This window comes from Carlito syrichta, unplaced genomic scaffold (assembly GCF_000164805.1).
Source record: "Carlito syrichta isolate Samal-C Ts95f unplaced genomic scaffold, Tarsius_syrichta-2.0.1 Scaffold314837, whole genome shotgun sequence".
Classification (NCBI taxonomy): domain Eukaryota; kingdom Metazoa; phylum Chordata; class Mammalia; order Primates; family Tarsiidae; genus Carlito; species Carlito syrichta.
This window is the reverse complement of record NW_007258933.1, coordinates 76,731-93,458: the sequence shown is the minus strand read 5'-3', so window position 1 is coordinate 93,458 and position 16,728 is coordinate 76,731. Positions and strand designations below refer to the sequence as shown.

The 16,728-nt window shown below is 37.6% G+C and overlaps 1 protein-coding gene across 4 annotated transcripts in view; it reads right to left on the bottom strand.

Moving 5' to 3' along the window:
* Window positions 1–16,728, bottom strand: part of EFL1 (elongation factor like GTPase 1) — a 146,831-nt gene that overhangs the window by 76,067 nt on the left and 54,036 nt on the right. For all 4 annotated transcript variants that reach the window (XR_002481216.1, XM_008072057.1, XM_021705934.1 and 1 more), the window contains one exon: window positions 16,492–16,630. Coding sequence is in view for 3 of the 4 variants with exons in the window: in XM_008072057.1 (XP_008070248.1) it covers window positions 16,492–16,630 (139 nt within the window). In the remaining variant the exon portion in view is untranslated. The remainder of the gene's footprint in view (window positions 1–16,491; window positions 16,631–16,728) is intronic.

Sequence of the window (16,728 nt, the reverse complement as noted above, 5' to 3'; positions counted from 1 at the left end):
GGAGTCCCAGTCTCTCTCTGACTCAGATTCCTTATTTATAGAAGGGGATACAGGAACTATGAAATACAAGGATTCTATAAGCAGAATGTCAAAAATCATTATAGCATATTTTCATTTTTAACAATCATAGTAAGGGGAACCAGTAACATAAGTATTTCAACTAATCTCAGCTACACAATTATACAGAGAACAAAATTAGAGCTAATAAGGAAGGGCTGGAATTCATTGAACAAGTCAAAATCCTCTCAGTCTCAGTTGCTTCATCTGTAAAATGAAGATAAGTTTACCACTGTTGCGAGTCTTAAGTAAGAAAACAAACAGAAGTGACACACTGAACACCTGGCATGCAACTGCTTTTAAATAAATGTTGGTTAAATCTAGTTTGATATATCTTTCAAGTACATTAATGAATGTGGCACCCCCTATTAGTATAGGTTAACAAAACATATGCAAATATAATGAAATTAATTATGTAAACTGTTTAGAAAATGAAAATTTACTATTGTCATTTTAGAAAAATTAAAGGCTTATAGCTTTGAAGAAAAACAACTATTATACAATAAATCTACTAACTGCTGCTTCTGTTGAAATCTAAAAGAAAATATTTCTCTTTCCACCTCAACCCCATCCCCATGGGATAGGGAATTTACCTTTGATTTTTCCAAGCATATCTGATTTCTTCCAGCCATTACAGAGTCAAATAAGACAAATTTTGAAACAGTAAAGTAATAATAACCTTTACTTCAATTCTACACTTGAATCAACAGATTCAAATCCTTTGAAATATGATCATCATTGCAATTATGTACTGAACTGCTAAATTAACAAACAGTCATCTGGGAAACATAAAACAAAACTAGTGACAATGTGCTTCTAATTGCATGGGAGATCAGGATATTAGTGGTATTTTATATTGTTACACTGCCCAATAAGCAGCATATATTTTCATAATAATGCTTTGTCCAACTAGAAACCACCAAAAGAGTCATAACTCAACTTTCCAAGATGAAGAGAAAATCAAAATAAAATATCTACAACTGAAACAATGCCTTTTGTATTTGGGAGAGGTGGGGGGCAGGAGAAAGGAAAAAAGGGCCAAAATAAATTTGAATGACTGCTTTAAAAATCATTCTTTGGGTTCAAACAGCAAGTTGAACGAATTTCAACTTCTCTATATTAATGATTCAGTCATCTCTAAGCCTCCAATAACAAAAAAAGCCTGCCTGCCTGCCTGCCATGGATTAGACTGGGCCGGGCAAGGGGATATATTTTATAGTACCTATAATGAGGAATCCTAGGTTATGTTAACAAAACTTTGGCCCAGTGAAGGTCAAAATCTACTCGGTACCCTTCACCCAACAGTTTAACACTCTTCATAAACAGAGTTAAAGGTTACACATTTTACACACGGGCATCGGTGCGAACAGAGCACAGGCTCATGCACACGCTCACAGAAACTGCAGTCTTTGTTCCTGATTTGATGAAAATATGTGGGAAAGGCTGCCCCCTTGTGTTCACCTCAGAGCAGCTGTGGCCCGTGCTAGAACTGGAACTGGCTGCAGATCCCTTTTACCATCCCATCATGGCTTCTGAGATCGGACTTAGCCCCCCCCAGCTTATGCCCATAATAAAGACCAGTGTAGAAAACAAAGTGTCGATGCTTCTGAGTTGGCCCAAATCCAAGAAAGCTGCTCTCCTGAGGGGACATCCAAGTGCAGCTATTCCGTGTGTGCCGAGGACTGCTTTTTTTTTCCCCCTAAAGTTCCTGGTTGTGAGAAGAGGATCTCTGGAGGGATGGAATCCTATACATCAAATAGTCTCTGGTTGCCTGAATATAACCTAAAGCAACCTATAGGTAGAGGAGAGAGCAAAGAGGACGCTGAAAACAGCACAGAAACTAAAACAAGGCAAGAACGTCCAATACATGGGCAGTAGAGAAAATGAGAAAGATTCCCGAAAAGTCAATTAAGAGAGACGAAAAGGCCTTAAGAGATCACCTGACTCCACTTTCCTTTATATGGATATAAATTCAGGTCTGGAGATTCACACAAAGTGGCCAGCTTACCAGAGATCCCACAGCTGTAAGCCCAACACTGCTTCTCCTATCAGAGGATGCCTTACTGACTAATTTGGGTTCAGAAATGTAAAGAAAATGTACCCTGCACAACTCATGGTTTTGTTGACTAGGCATATGGCCTTCAAAGAAGAATCTGAGACAATAGGGTTACTACTGTGTTTCCTTCTTCAGGTTGTATTTAAGATTGGACATAAGCTTTTTAGTGAAAAACTCCCAGCCTCCTCCAATTTGTAATTAAGAGCTTCTACCTCAGCCACTCCTTCTTCTCCAAAACATCTATCTGCGGAGTCACATTCCAACCCAAATCAGGAGTGGGGCTTCAATATCAATGGTGACCTGGATTTGCCCCTCCTGTCTTGCTTCTCAGCTTTTTCTTGAAGAAGTTAACAAAAGTTTTGACTCTTTTAACATTGAATAACTAGGAATGAGAGGGAGAGTCAAAGACTTTTAGTAACTCATAGAGCATATAATTCTTTTCTACATACACTGGACATCTTTCAGATCAACTTCACTAGAATACCAGAGCACCTTTCCCCAGAATGTTTTTAGCAGACTACTTGAAGTTTTTAATTAGATAAAAAGATTTGCATTTAAAGAGATGATGCTTTTAACAGCGAAAAATGTTCTTTAGTCTTAATTAAGTGCTTCACTTATGATTTTCTTTATGTGTGACTTTGAAGGTCTATTAATTAACGATAGTGTTTCTTACGGAAATGAATGGTATCAACCATGTTGCTTAACTAACATTTTACCTTTTAATATTTTTTGAAACAAAATAAGGTACATCATGTCGCCGGGTCTTCACAGCTGCCTTCTGTGATTCTCACTTTGCAAATGAAGAAACTAGGGATCAGAAAGGCTGAAGAGGGGATCAGAGAAGGCTGCTGCCCAAGGGTACAAAGCAAAAGGGGGCTGAGCTAGAATTTTAACCAGAACATCCTATTTCCAAATCACATACTTTTAACCTATCCAGTCAATTCTGTGGAATGAATTCTAAAAGACAGCACCAAATGGCAAGGAAAGATACTAAGTTTACCTTCAATTCTTTAAAAAATTAGGTAATACTTAAGATATTTTTAAAAGTGAAAGAAAAATAAAAGACAATATAGGCCCATTACTCATCTTAAGAAAGAGAATTTTACCAATATTTGTGTATTCCTCCTGTCATGTCTTCTCAAGATAAACATTATCTTTAACTTGCTGTTTATCATTTTGTGCATTTATTTCATATGTATCTGTTCCTAAACAGTATATATAGTATTTAATGTCAACCTTTATATAAATGGTCTGCAACCTGCTTAATTAAAAAATCACACCCATAAGACTGATGTTGATTCACATAATGTAGTTTGTTCATTTTCACTCATGTATAATATTTCGTTTTTGCATAATTTACTTATCTATTCTTCTGTCAATGGATCTTTAGGTTACTTCCTTTTATCTTATTATAAACATTGCTATTGTGAACATCTTTGTACGTGTCTCCTTATTTTTTTTTTTTTTGAGTTGGAGTTTCACTCCGTCGCCCAGACTGGACTACAGTGGCCGCTCCCAGCCACCGCAGCCTCTACCCACTGGGCTCCGGCGATCCTTCTGCCTCAGCCTTCCAAGTAGCCGGAATTACAGGCGCGCGCTACCACGCCCGGTTCATTTTCGATTTATTGTAGAGATGAGGTCTCACCAAGTTGCCCAGGCGGGGCTCGAACCCGTGGGCTCAGGCAATCCACTCACCTCAACCTCCCAAAGGCGCAGGATTACAGGCTGAGCCACCGAGCCCGGCTTATGTCTCCTTATTTAATAGTGTATTTAAAGCTTCTCTAAGATATATACCTAGAAGTGAAATACTGCATCTTGAGGTCAAGTATTTTTTCAAGTGGTTTTATCAACTAACATCAACAGTTTGTAAACGTTTCCATTGCTCCATATCCGAATCACAGGATATTGCCAGGTTTTAACGTTTTTGTCATTTTAATAGTTATAAAAGGATATCTCATTGAGATTTTTCCTTGATTACTTCACATCTATGTCGATGTCATGTTTTAGATCATACCCAATATCACTGTTCTTCTAATCATATATTTATATCTTTTCTGAAAAGACCAAAAGATATGTCAAGTCTTCACAATTACTGCCACTACTCAAAATTCACTTTTAAAAAAATCACCTTACCCCAAGCTATCTTCATAGTCTTTAAATAAATATTTTTCTTTTTGAAAATTAAAAAAAATCTATGTACCCCCAATTTACCCCTTGTACTAAAACTTATAATAAATATCCACATAATAGGTAAGTCTTTGTGCACAATGTTCATTACTCCTCCAAATCAATTCCTAAAGGTCAAAGGTATGACTATTTTTCAGGATAAAATTATCTTTAAAACCTTTGATATTCAAAACCAATTGCACTCCAAATGGACTGTATCAATTTATGGGTATAAGAAAGTATATTTCTCAATCTTCTTCAAAACCCTTTTGACAGTCTGTTATCTGTTGAAAAAAATCAAATCTGACCTCAATAAGACTACTGTGTGAACCATCAAGGATATCTTCCCAACTTCCATTAAACCCATTTACAAAACTCAACTTATTTCCCCAGTCTGTCATATGCTAAAAATACTAAGAATAGAGATTAAATATCTCACCATCAGTTTACTGAATTTAGCCTTTGCTTGACCCATTACTATCCACTCTTTCCGGCTTCCTATTTTTGACATTTGACCTCCTAGTGTCTTAGGAATTTATCAAAATTCGAGGTTCTGGTCCCTCTGGCCTGCCTAGTGTTGGCATGACAACTATGCTGATAATGAAATATTCAACTTACAAGTGTATCTTTACAAGTATATCTTTGGAATGGAATATGATCTGCAGTCTATTCATTATTATGTATAGATTCTAACTATAATTGTTCACCCTTTCTACTACTATATCTGAAATAGGATTGGAAGGAAATGAAAAAATTGCAACAAGTCTTTAAGCTGAGTTTCTAGGGGTGACTCTATGGCAGATGAAACTGCCCCCTCCCTTCCCACCAGAGGGCAAGAGGGCCTAACACTTGTAGAGAAGATGGTCTTGGCTGCATTTCCTTCAAGCTTACCTCTAGGGAAGCCCCCAAACTGCCTAAGAATATATAGCCTGTAGTCCCACTGGAACTTTACTCAGGACAATCTTATATTTCCATGCCTGGGCTGTACTCCTCACCTCCACTTCTTTCCAAAGCCTCATAGCAATCCAATTAAATCAAGATATAATCTGATGACTTGCTAACTAATGTTCTTTGTGGCCTCTCCGTGTATTTAGCAGGTTTCAGATTCTCATTATCCCAAATCCTCCTTACTTTTACAAGATGACCAGGTTTTCTACATTGTTAAGTTGGGAAAGATTATTACCTTATATCATTAATCATTTAAATTTTTCACTGTATCTTACATCTTTCCCCTTTCATTACATCTTCTTCACCAATAAACAAGTACAGTCAAACTCTAGTAAATACACATTCACACACATACACACACTTCCTTGACTCAACTATTCCTTCAAACTGTTACCCATTTTGCTCCTTTCTTTAACTGACAAATTAGAGTAAAACCTGTTTCAATTATCTCTTGCTTCATCTCCCCTAGTGATCTGATCTAATCTCTCCAAGAATGTCTTTGGAGATGGTGGGGGAGACAATTCCCATCATATTTTCCTTTGTTCTTACAAAATGTCAAGAGTGGCAATGAGTTTATTAAATAGTAGACAAATGGTTCATAGGTTATAAAGTTATATTAATCTATCTATTTAAAAGAAGTTACGTAGTCACAGCCAGTTACTTTATAGTAAGCAAAAATGAGAATTAACAGACACAGATTAACCTGTACAATTAAGCATTTTATCGAATTATATGCTAAACATCTGATTTGAGATGACAAAAAAGGGGACTCCCACCTTCCCATAACCTGCTCAATGGCTTCAAGAGCAAAAGGGATCAACAGAGCCAGGCTTGGTGGCTCAGCCTGTAATTCCACACTTTGGGAGGCTGAGGTGAGTGAATTGCCTGAGCTCGCGGGTTCGAGACTCGCCTGGGCAACTTGGCGAGACCTCATCTCTACACTAAATCAAAATATCAGCCGGGCATGGTAGCGCGTGCTTGTAATTTCGGCTACTTGGAAGGCTGAGGTGGAAGGATCGGCTACTTATATATATATATATATTATTTTTAATTAATTTATTTTATATATATATATAAAAAACAATCTATGATAAGCAGGAAGACTTAAAGATGCCACATAAATGTACAAGAACTGTAATATACAAAGAATTGACTCCTTAGGGATAAAAGGAAAGATACAATATAACAAACCTTCAATAAGATAGGTCAAGAGAAAAGGAAAAAAATTCAAGTAATATTGAAACAAAAAAGTTAAATGACCACAGATACAGATGAATACCCCAGCTTTTTTTTTTTTTTTGGAGTTGGAGTCTCACTCTGTCGCCCAGACTGGAGTGCAGTGGCTGTTCTCAGTCACTGCAGCCTCACCGTGCTGGGCTCCGGTGATCCTTCTGCCTCAGCCTTCCGAGTAGCTGGAATTACAGGCATGCGCTACCACGCCTGGCTGATTTTTTGATTTATTGTAGAGAAGAGGTCTCGCCAAGTTGCCCAGGCGGAACTCGAACCTGCGGGCTCCGGCAATCCACTCACCTCGGCCTCCCAAAGCACGGGATTACAGGCTGAGCCACTGAGCCCGGCCGCTTTCTTAATATATATTATTATAGAACCACGGGAAGTTACTTAATCTTTGTAAGTATCAATTTTCCTATCTGTGAAATGTATCTCATTTGGCAAAGAATAAACAAGATAATCACTCCCACATACTTAATACAACTTCGATCACATGGTAGGTCCTAATAGATGATCACTGTTGTCATTATTATAACCAATATTAATGCTGGTCTTCAAGCAAATGAACTAATCAATCTCATTATCTATGAACAAGAAGTACTAAACTGACATGAGGAAAAGGAAACTGACAGGGACAATTACAATTGGGAAGAATAGCAAATCACAATCTAGATAGCCAATCAGATATAATTGGTTCCTTGGGTGTTAATATCAAAAATTTTAGGTCCCAGAAAATTCCCATGCCATTTAAATAGAAAACAATGAAAGCCATTCCCTAATTTGTTATCTGTTTCATGCAACTAGTGTAATATGATATCTAAATTCCACAAATGGATGGGTACAGAAGCTCATGTCTATAATCCCAGTACTTTGGGAGGTTGAGGCAGGAGGACTGCTTGAGCCCAGGAGTTGGAGACCAGCTGGACAACACAGCAAGACTCTGTCTCTACAAAAAATAAAAAAATTAGTTGGGTATGGTGGCACAAGCCTATAGTCCCAACTATTCAGGAGACTGAGACAGGAAGATTGCTTGAGTTCAGAAGTTCAACGCTGCAGTGAGCTATGACTGAGCCACTGCACTCCAGTCTGGGTGATACAGTGAGACCCTGTCTCAAAAAAACAAAAATAAAATAAAATAAAAATAAACCCCACAGACATAAAATAAATGTACACAAAAACTACAGACCAAATTTACAAATATAAACATTTTACTTTACCGACAAACTGAGTTCATTACTCAGTAACATACTTGAAATGCACTCATCAAGTAATTTATTCCAGGAATATAACTGGTTTAATATTAGGAATTGTGTGAATATGATTCATGGTGTGAGTGAGTCAAAAGAGAAAAACGGGATTACAGGCTGAGCCACTGAGCCCGGCCGCTTTCTTAATATATATTATTATAGGACCACGGGAAGTTACTTAATCTTTGTATCAATTTTCCTATCTGTGAAATGGATTCAAAACATTAATCATATATATATAAGAGCTATTACACTAAAATAAAAAAGACAAACTTTTATAATAAAAAAAATCAAGCAAGAAAACACAAATTTAGAAAGATATAGAAAAGACCATCTGATGAATCTCAACATGTATCCATATTTAAAAAAATCAACCTATTAAATAGAAATAAAAGGATTCTTTCTTTTCTTTTTTTTTTTTGACTTGGAGTCTCACTCTGTCGCCCAGACCGGAGTGCAGTGGCACGCTCCCGGTCACCGCAGCCTCGACCTGCTGGGCTCCAGTGATGGCTGGCTTCCACCTCAGCCTTCCAAGGAGCTGGAACTACAGGCGCACGCTACCACGACCAACTACTTTTTTGATTTATTGTAGAGATGAGGTCTCACCAAGTTGCCCAGGCAGGTCTCGAACCCATGGGCTCAGGCAATCCACTCACCTCAGCCTCCCAAAGTGCAGGATTACAGGCTGAGCCACCGAGCCCGGCTGGATTCTTTCTTTTCATTATAAAGACAATTCGGCTCAAATCTGAGGGTAATATATATTACCTATATATGTATATATGTACATATATATGTAGAAATTCTTCTAATATAAGGAATTGAAGATTCTTACTACACCACTATTTAACACTGTCCTGGAAGTTACAGCAAATGCAGCTAAACAAAGTGGGAGAAGCTATGAGTATTCAGAAAATATACTGTCTCTAAGAGAAAAATATACAAGTTTAAAAAATAGTATTAAAATGCTATCGAACTGTATACCTGAAAATAGTTAAGATGGCAATTCTTTTTTGAGTTGGAGTCTCACTCTGTCACCCAGGATTGAGTGAAGTGGCATGCTCATGCCACCACAGCCTCAATCTGCTGGGCTCGGGCAATCTTTCCACCTCAGTCTTTTGAGTAGCTGGAACCACAGGCATATACCATTTCACCTGGGTAATTTTTAAATTTATTGTAGAGACGAGGTCTCGCCAAGTTGCCCAGGATGGTCTCGAACTACTGGGCTCAGGTAATCCTCTCACCTCCTCTTCCCAAAGTGCTGGGATTAAGGCATGAGCCACTGCATCCGACTTAGAAGATTTCATGTTGTGTTTTTACCACAATTTTTTAAAATGCACATATATGGGCAGAAAAAGACTGGCCGTTATTCCCATAGTAAATGATAACTCTTATTTGGCTTATCTGCATTTTCAAATGGACCTATATTATGGCTTGCACTATACTGAAAGTTATCTTCAAAGAAGTTCAAAACATTAATCATATATATATAAGAGCTATTACACTAAAATAAAAAAGACAAACTTTTCTAATAAAAAAAATCAAGCAAGAAAACACAAATTTAGAGAATTGGGAATGAAAAAGATAAAGTACACCAGAATGAAAGAATCAAACATTTTACGCACCTAGTTCAGTTGGTTTTACAAGTAAACTATTTCAAAACTTTTCAAGATCGTGACCTGCCTAGGCAAGTTGGCGAGACCTCATCTCTACAATAAGTCAAAAATTAGCCGGGTGTGGTAGCGTGCACCTGTAGTTCCAACTACTTGGAAGGCTAAGGCGGAAGGATCACTGGAGCCCAGCAGGTCGAGGCTGTGGGTTTTTTTTGAGTTGGAGTCTCACTCTGTCACCTAGACTGGAGCGGCCACTGCACTCCAGTCTAGGTGACAGAGTGAGACTCCAACTCAAAAAAAAACTCCAAAAAACAAAAAAACTTTTCAAGAAAAGGTAAGTTTCATATCATATACAAATTTCTCTAGAGCAGCACTGTCCAGTATGGTAACCACTAGCCACACATGGTTACTGAGCACCTGAAATATGGCTAGTGCAACTAATAAAGTAAAATTTAAATTTTATTTTATTTCAATTTATTTTAAATAACTGGATGTAGCTAGTGGCTACCAGTTGGATAGTACAGCTTTAGAGAGTAGAAAAAATGGAAGCTTCCCATTTTGGTATTATGATACCAAGACATAATGGCCAATTTTACTTACTATGCAAGAAAAATTTGGATTAAAAACTAGTAAGTTGAATCTAAAAATGTATAAAAAATATATGAAATCATCATATTTCTCCCCCAGAAAAGCGAGGACAACTTAATAATTAGGAAATAAAGTATAATTCATGAAATCAATCACAGCAAGGGGAAAAACTCTATAAATGTGTCTTCAAATGCTGAGAATGCACCAATAAAATTCAGTACCTATTCCCGATTAATTTTTTTTTAAACAAGAATACTTTCCCACCATGATAAATAAGAGATACCATGAATCGACAGGAATCAGCAAATCTGAAACGAAAGCACTAGGGACATTTCCATTAAAAATCAGGAAGCAACTAGACAGAACAGCAACTGCAACTATTATTATTTACTATGTTCTTATAGACAATATGAAAATAAAAAGAAATAGGACAGATAGCTATTAGGAAATACAAGAATAAGATCATTATCATCTGTAAAAGGAAAACTATTAAAATCAGTTGAAACTATTAAAACTAAGAAGTGACTTAGTTTTTTATTGTTCAGAATAAAGTCTCTCCAAGTGGAAATGTTGATAATAAAGTATATTTTTTAAAAGTTCATTAATTAGTAAATTTAAAGAATGACAAAAGCACCAGTAAGTCTTAGAAACCAAGACTGCTGGCTCTTTCAAGGAAGATTTCCTTTGAAATAAATTAAATCAAATATGCTAGTAAAACTCTTCAAAGATTTCTGACTCCTAGATTACTACACATGACTAAGGATTCACACACTCTTCATTCAATTCACACTGATTATCATCACTGACTTCCTATCGACCTAGCAACCAACCATGACAGAATGAAAACTGGTTCAGAAAAAGGCTTAATTAATATTTATTATGTTCTTCATGCTGTGAAAAGAAGAATATCATGTTTCTTCTCAGAATGTCCCTGAACTTTTAAAGATTTAACCATATGGAAGAGATCTAAAAGAGTATATGAAAAGGCTAAAGATTTGGAATCCTAATTCAATTTCCCCTCACATTTTAGTAGAAGCCTGTAGCAAACATTTATTTTTAGAGATACTCTCAGTAGGGAACTGAACAAAAAGGCTATTGTGTGTTAAACGTGGTGAGGTCTCTCTAGTCCCATCTATACCAACTTTACAAACATCAGGTTGGAATTAAGTGATTTAAAACTTTAAATCAACTATTTCCAGGCCACAAAATCTATTCCACACTTATCAGCACATATAAGTTATCTAAGTGAGTTATAGTTGAGTTCAAATGTGAAATCTGCATTTTTCAAGTGTCAATAAAAGAACTTTCCTTTAGACTTAGACTGCATAATACAGAATTGTTCAAGAATGCCATACAATGTCCTCATTTCCTTTTCCAAAAAAAAATTTCATCTGCACTTGATAAATTTACTGACTGTATCATTTCTGATGAAAAGCATATGGGTATCAATCATAGAGCTCTCTCTTATTTTCTTATTAAATAGGAACACGGCTTTTTCTCTAAGTTAACAAAAGTAAAAAAGATGGAATTTGCAGGCAAGCCCTGATCACTATGAACATCTCTGTGTCTTAATTTATGATATGTGTCCTGCCATGGGCCTGCTAAAATGCAAAAGGAAACAAGAAATTATCTACGATTAGTGGTGCGGTCATTTTAAAACATGTCTACAAACACTCTGACATGCCTCCCATCAAAGGAGGCGTTAGTTCCCTCCCTTTGAACATGAGCCCGTCTTAGTGACTCACTTTTAATAAACAGAATATGGCAGAAGTGAGGCTGAAAGCTTTGAAGGCTAGGTCATAAAAGGCGATACAGCTTCCTCCTGGCTCTCCCCATTGGGGCACTCACCCATAAAACTTAGCTACCATGCTATAAGGAAGCCAAGTAACCATATGGAAAGGCATCAGTTCTACTCTCAGCCAAGGTCCCAGCCAACAACCAGCAACAACCTCCAGACATATGCCTGAAAGATCCTCCATGACTCTAGCCCATAGGCTTTGAGCCACCCCGAAAGATACCACATGGAACAAAGACAAACTGTCCCCACCAAACCATGACCAAACTGCAAGATGTGTGAAAAACTAAGAGTCATCTTAGTTTTAAGCTACTAAAGCTTTCAGTGGTTTATTATGAATCAAGAGGCAAGTGGAACATATAGATTATTCCCACCAAATGTGGCCATCTTATTCTTTCCATTTTAAATGTACCTGAGAAGACAAATCTGTTTCAAAGAAGAAAAAACCCCAAAAAAACTATGCTGACATAACTGACCTCAGTCAACTGACCATAGCAACCTGGTAGCTGAAATCCCAGCACTCATTACCTTTAGCTGTCAGCTAGTCTTCTCTTGAGTTGTTTGCTTCTGACCAGCCAGATCCTCCAGCCTCCTATTCTCCCGTCTTAAACTTACTCCTAGCTTTGAAAAGTTGCTTTTATTAAACACTCTGGTTTATTAAACTGCTGCTACTGCTAACATATGCTCCACGTTTTTAATCACTGAGCAAGTAAAAACTGTCTGAAAAGGTAGTTCTATGACTCTGAGGCTGATCACTCATTCAAGATGTTTTGATGGGACCATTTACATGAGTTATCAATTCAACCCAGAACCACATCAAAACCATTTACTGTTCCTTGTAATGAGCACTGGGGGGGAAATATCCTAATTACTGAAATAAGGTTTTTCTTTAAGAAACAGTTTGAAAAGTTAAAAGCTAGAGGGGTCTTTGGAGATAAGATAGCTTAGAATTTTTTTTTTTTCCAGTCATTGGGATGCTGATATAATCCAGGGAAGATTTTCAAGACATAAGTACCAAGAATTTCTACCTCATTCCATTGCTACAAGGCAATTTTAAACTTCAATTTTGTACAAACAAAATTGTTTTTGTTCTACTGTTATTGTTTTACAAACAAAATGTATAAAATACAATTTTGTTATATTTTATTGTATTTTATAGCTATACCAATAAAATGTACTCTATTTTAATGCTTTGTCTTTAAAGTTTAGCATATATGACAAATATAATAAAAGAATCTCTGGGAATCTATTAATAGTCTTCTTATAAAAAATTAAAAGTAGTTGTTCTATTTCTACCATAAGAAATATTAGTAATCATTGCTCTAGTTTAAATCATTTGGAAAAACAAGCGCAGAAAAGCTATACAATTGGCCTGAGGTCATATAACTAGCTAGTGGCAAAATTATGTCCAGAATCTTGGTATACTAATGCTTTCCAATCATGCAAAAGAGTCAATCAGATTTGGATTAAAAGAAAGAAAACTATCACTGTATGTTTCAATCCAGAAGGCAAATCAAAGTGGCTGGCTAGGTTCTAGCGACAATGCTACACTCATAACCCTTCTGGTGGACTACCTTTCTCCTTGTAAGGTCAAGAAACAGAACCTTAATGAAGGCGTCTCAGGAATCCCAGATAAAAATAGGGGGAATAGAGCGGACAGGATAGACTGGCTGGCTACTTGAAAGCCACTCACAGCCAGGCTCGGTGGCACAGCCTGTAATCCCGCACCTTTAGGAGGCTGAGGTGAGTGGATTGCCTGAGCCCGCGGGTTCGAGATCTGCCTGGGCAGCGAGACCTCATCTCTACAATAAATCAAAAAATCAGCTGGGCATGGTAGTGCATGCCTGTAATTCCGACTACTTGGAAGGCGGAGGCAGAAGGATCGCCGGAGCCCAGCAGGTCGAGGCTCCGGTGGCCGGGAGCAGTCTGGGTGACAGAGTGACATTCCAACTCAAAAAAAAAAAAAAAAAAAAAAAAAGAAAGCCACTCACAACCACAGTGTCACTTGCTACAATTATAAAGGCTATAATGGTTTGAAACACCTTGAAGCTAGTGGGGGGAGGGGGATATATGAGAAAATTACAAAAATAAAAATATACAGAGGGTACCAAAAAAAGTAAACACATTTTTAAAAAGGAAAAAACTGTATTAAAATTGTAATAGTCAATATACACCTATAACAAAAGATGAATACAAGTCAAGTTTGACTTCTGCGATTATAAGAGGTGCTCAAAATGGTTACCATTAGTGTCCAGACACTTCTGATTGTGGCGAACTAGAAGTAATACATACATAGATTACATCTCTTAAAATGTGTATACATTTTTTTGCTACTCCAGTATATAGAAGTCACTAGAGAGAGTTGCTTCTTTACAAATAAAAACATTAATCATGTTAAAAGGTCTTGATCTTTGTGCCCCCTTCCTGTGAGGAATGTGGATGTGATTCTTGGATATACAGGAGCCATCTTGCTCCCATGGAGACAAAATCCACATGCTGAACCCCAGGCTCCCTGATGATAGGAGAGTCATCACACCAGCCCTGAACTGTCTATCCTTGAACTTCCTATTGAGTGAAGTTTAAGACAATGCAATTAATTTTCTGGTTACTTGCAGCCAAATACAATCCTTAATTATAGAAAATAAATCTGGCTTTTCCTCTTCAATTTTGTCCCACAGTTGGTATCCATCTGGTTTAATCTTATATAGATAAATTTGGTAAACAAATGTTTAGTCACCTTCATCCTCACCCCAGGTCCTACCACCATCCCACTTTTTTGAAAGGTCAATAAAAGAGACCGTGGTATATCTCTTTTCTCCAAGAAGAAATGAAAAGTTTCAGCTCGTAGTAGGTCACCCTGTAGAAGATGGCAGAACCAAGCCTGTCTTGGGAGGCAAGAAGAGAGAGAGATGGTTTCCCTCCTTATAAACCATTTAACCTCAGTCTTGTACAGCATCTAGAAATCCAGCAATAGAAAGAAGGAAACCAGAAGCTAATGCATGTCATGGTCTCAACCTCTACTGGGGAAAGAACACAAACACATGGACTTAATTAGAAAAGATAGTAAAAAAACTATTCACTCAACAGAATACCTTTTCTTTTATTTGAGCATCATGCTGAAGATCATGCTCTATTTAAGAAATAAACTGGATTTAGTCTGAGCAATACAGTAATCCCAACGGACATATGAACAAAAGGAGGGTGTTGCCCACTCCTCTTCCAATGTCTTTTCTGATAGAGTTGGCTGTGGCAGCTCACAGAGTTACATAAATTGTTAAGGTTCAATGGCATTTTCCAAAGGGATGACAAAGAATAAATAACACTGATGAGAAGCTAGAACGTCTACTAATTTCATGCCAATAATATTAAATAAAAGACTGTATCTCTGCAGGGGAGTAGTAAGTCCACAAAATTCAGAAAAATCATATTCTAGACCAACAGCCTAGACTTTTTCTTTTCTTTTTTGAGTTGGAGTCTCACTCTGTCGCCCTGGCTGGAGTGCAGTAGCACTCTCACGGCCACCCCAGCGCTGACCTGCTGGGCTCTGGCGATCCTTCCGCCTCAGCCTTCCAAGTAGCCGGAACCATAGGCGTGTGCTACCATGCCAAGCTACTTTTTTATTTATTGTAGAGACAAGGTCTCGCTAAATTGCCCGAGCTGGTCTAGAACCCGCGAGTTTAGGCAATCTACTCGCCTTGGTCTCCCAAAGTGCTGGGATTATAGGCTGAGCCACTGATCCTGGCAGATCTTTTCTCTAAAAGTTAAAGAGAGATCTCAGTCCAAGCAATCACCCGATAAATAGCTCTATAGCTGACAATGACCCTAAGGGTTCATAATCCAACAGTGTAATGGGATAGAACATTTTATAGTATACTCTGGGTTCCTGTGATGACCCAAGAGAAATTTCTTGATCTGCACCTTTGTGATTACATTATGAACCTCAAAAAGTGAATTTTGTACCTCAGGAGCAGAAGTCAAGCAAGTAATAATATTAAAAAGATGAATAATAGCCAGGCTTAGTGGCTCAGCTTATAATCCCGCGCCTTTGGGAGGCTGAGGTGAATGGACTGCCTGAGCCCGCGGGTTTGAGACCCGCCTGGGCAGCAAGACCTCATCTCTACAATAAATCAAAAAATCAGCCGAGCCTGGTAGCGCATGCCTGTAATTCCGGCTACATGGAAGGCTGAGGCGGAAGGATTGCCGGAGCCCAGCAGGTCGAGGCTGCGGTGGCCGGGAGCAGCCACTGCACTCCAGTCTGGGCAACAGAGTGAAACTCCAACTCAAAAAAAAAAAAAAAAAGATGAATAATAATACTTACAGATATAAACTGATAATCATCAACTGTTAGTAGAGTAATACTTAAGGGATAAAAGGCAATGGGGGGAAAAGGCAGAGTTTAAGTAGACCTTTACATCAAAATAGTTTCTAACAATTTAGAATCAAACTCGTAGCACTGGAAATGTCTTAGTCATGCAAACTGACTTTATGTGAGCAAGAATTTCCCCTCCTATTCTCAAATAAATGGAGTCTCAGCTTAGAACAGAACATTAACAGATTACTTAAACAGTACATTTTCAAAACAGAGCTGCCATAATTCACAGCAAGTAACTGATCTACATGTTGATTACTCAACACACTAAAAGACAGACACATCATTAAGACACACACACACAGATTACCAAACTAAAGAACAAATCAAAGCTATTACCTTAAAAAAACCTTACTAAATTTTTAGTGTTATGCTAGGTAAACTCTCAGATCGGAGTACAGATATAAAACAGAGTATCACCCTACCTAAAACATTTCCTGGAGGTACCTCCTCTAGATCTTCCAGTTCCCTTCCCATCAGAAGATACAAGTTTTCCAGAGTACAATATGCCATGTGAGGGACTGGGGGCAGGTCATCAGGTGGAGCTGAGAAACCTAATGGTACCTGGGCAAAGAAAATTGATTGAAAACAAGTTAGGAGGCATTTGAAAGCATTAGTTGGTATCTATAAAGCTATTTTTATTCATCAATAAGATATGATAC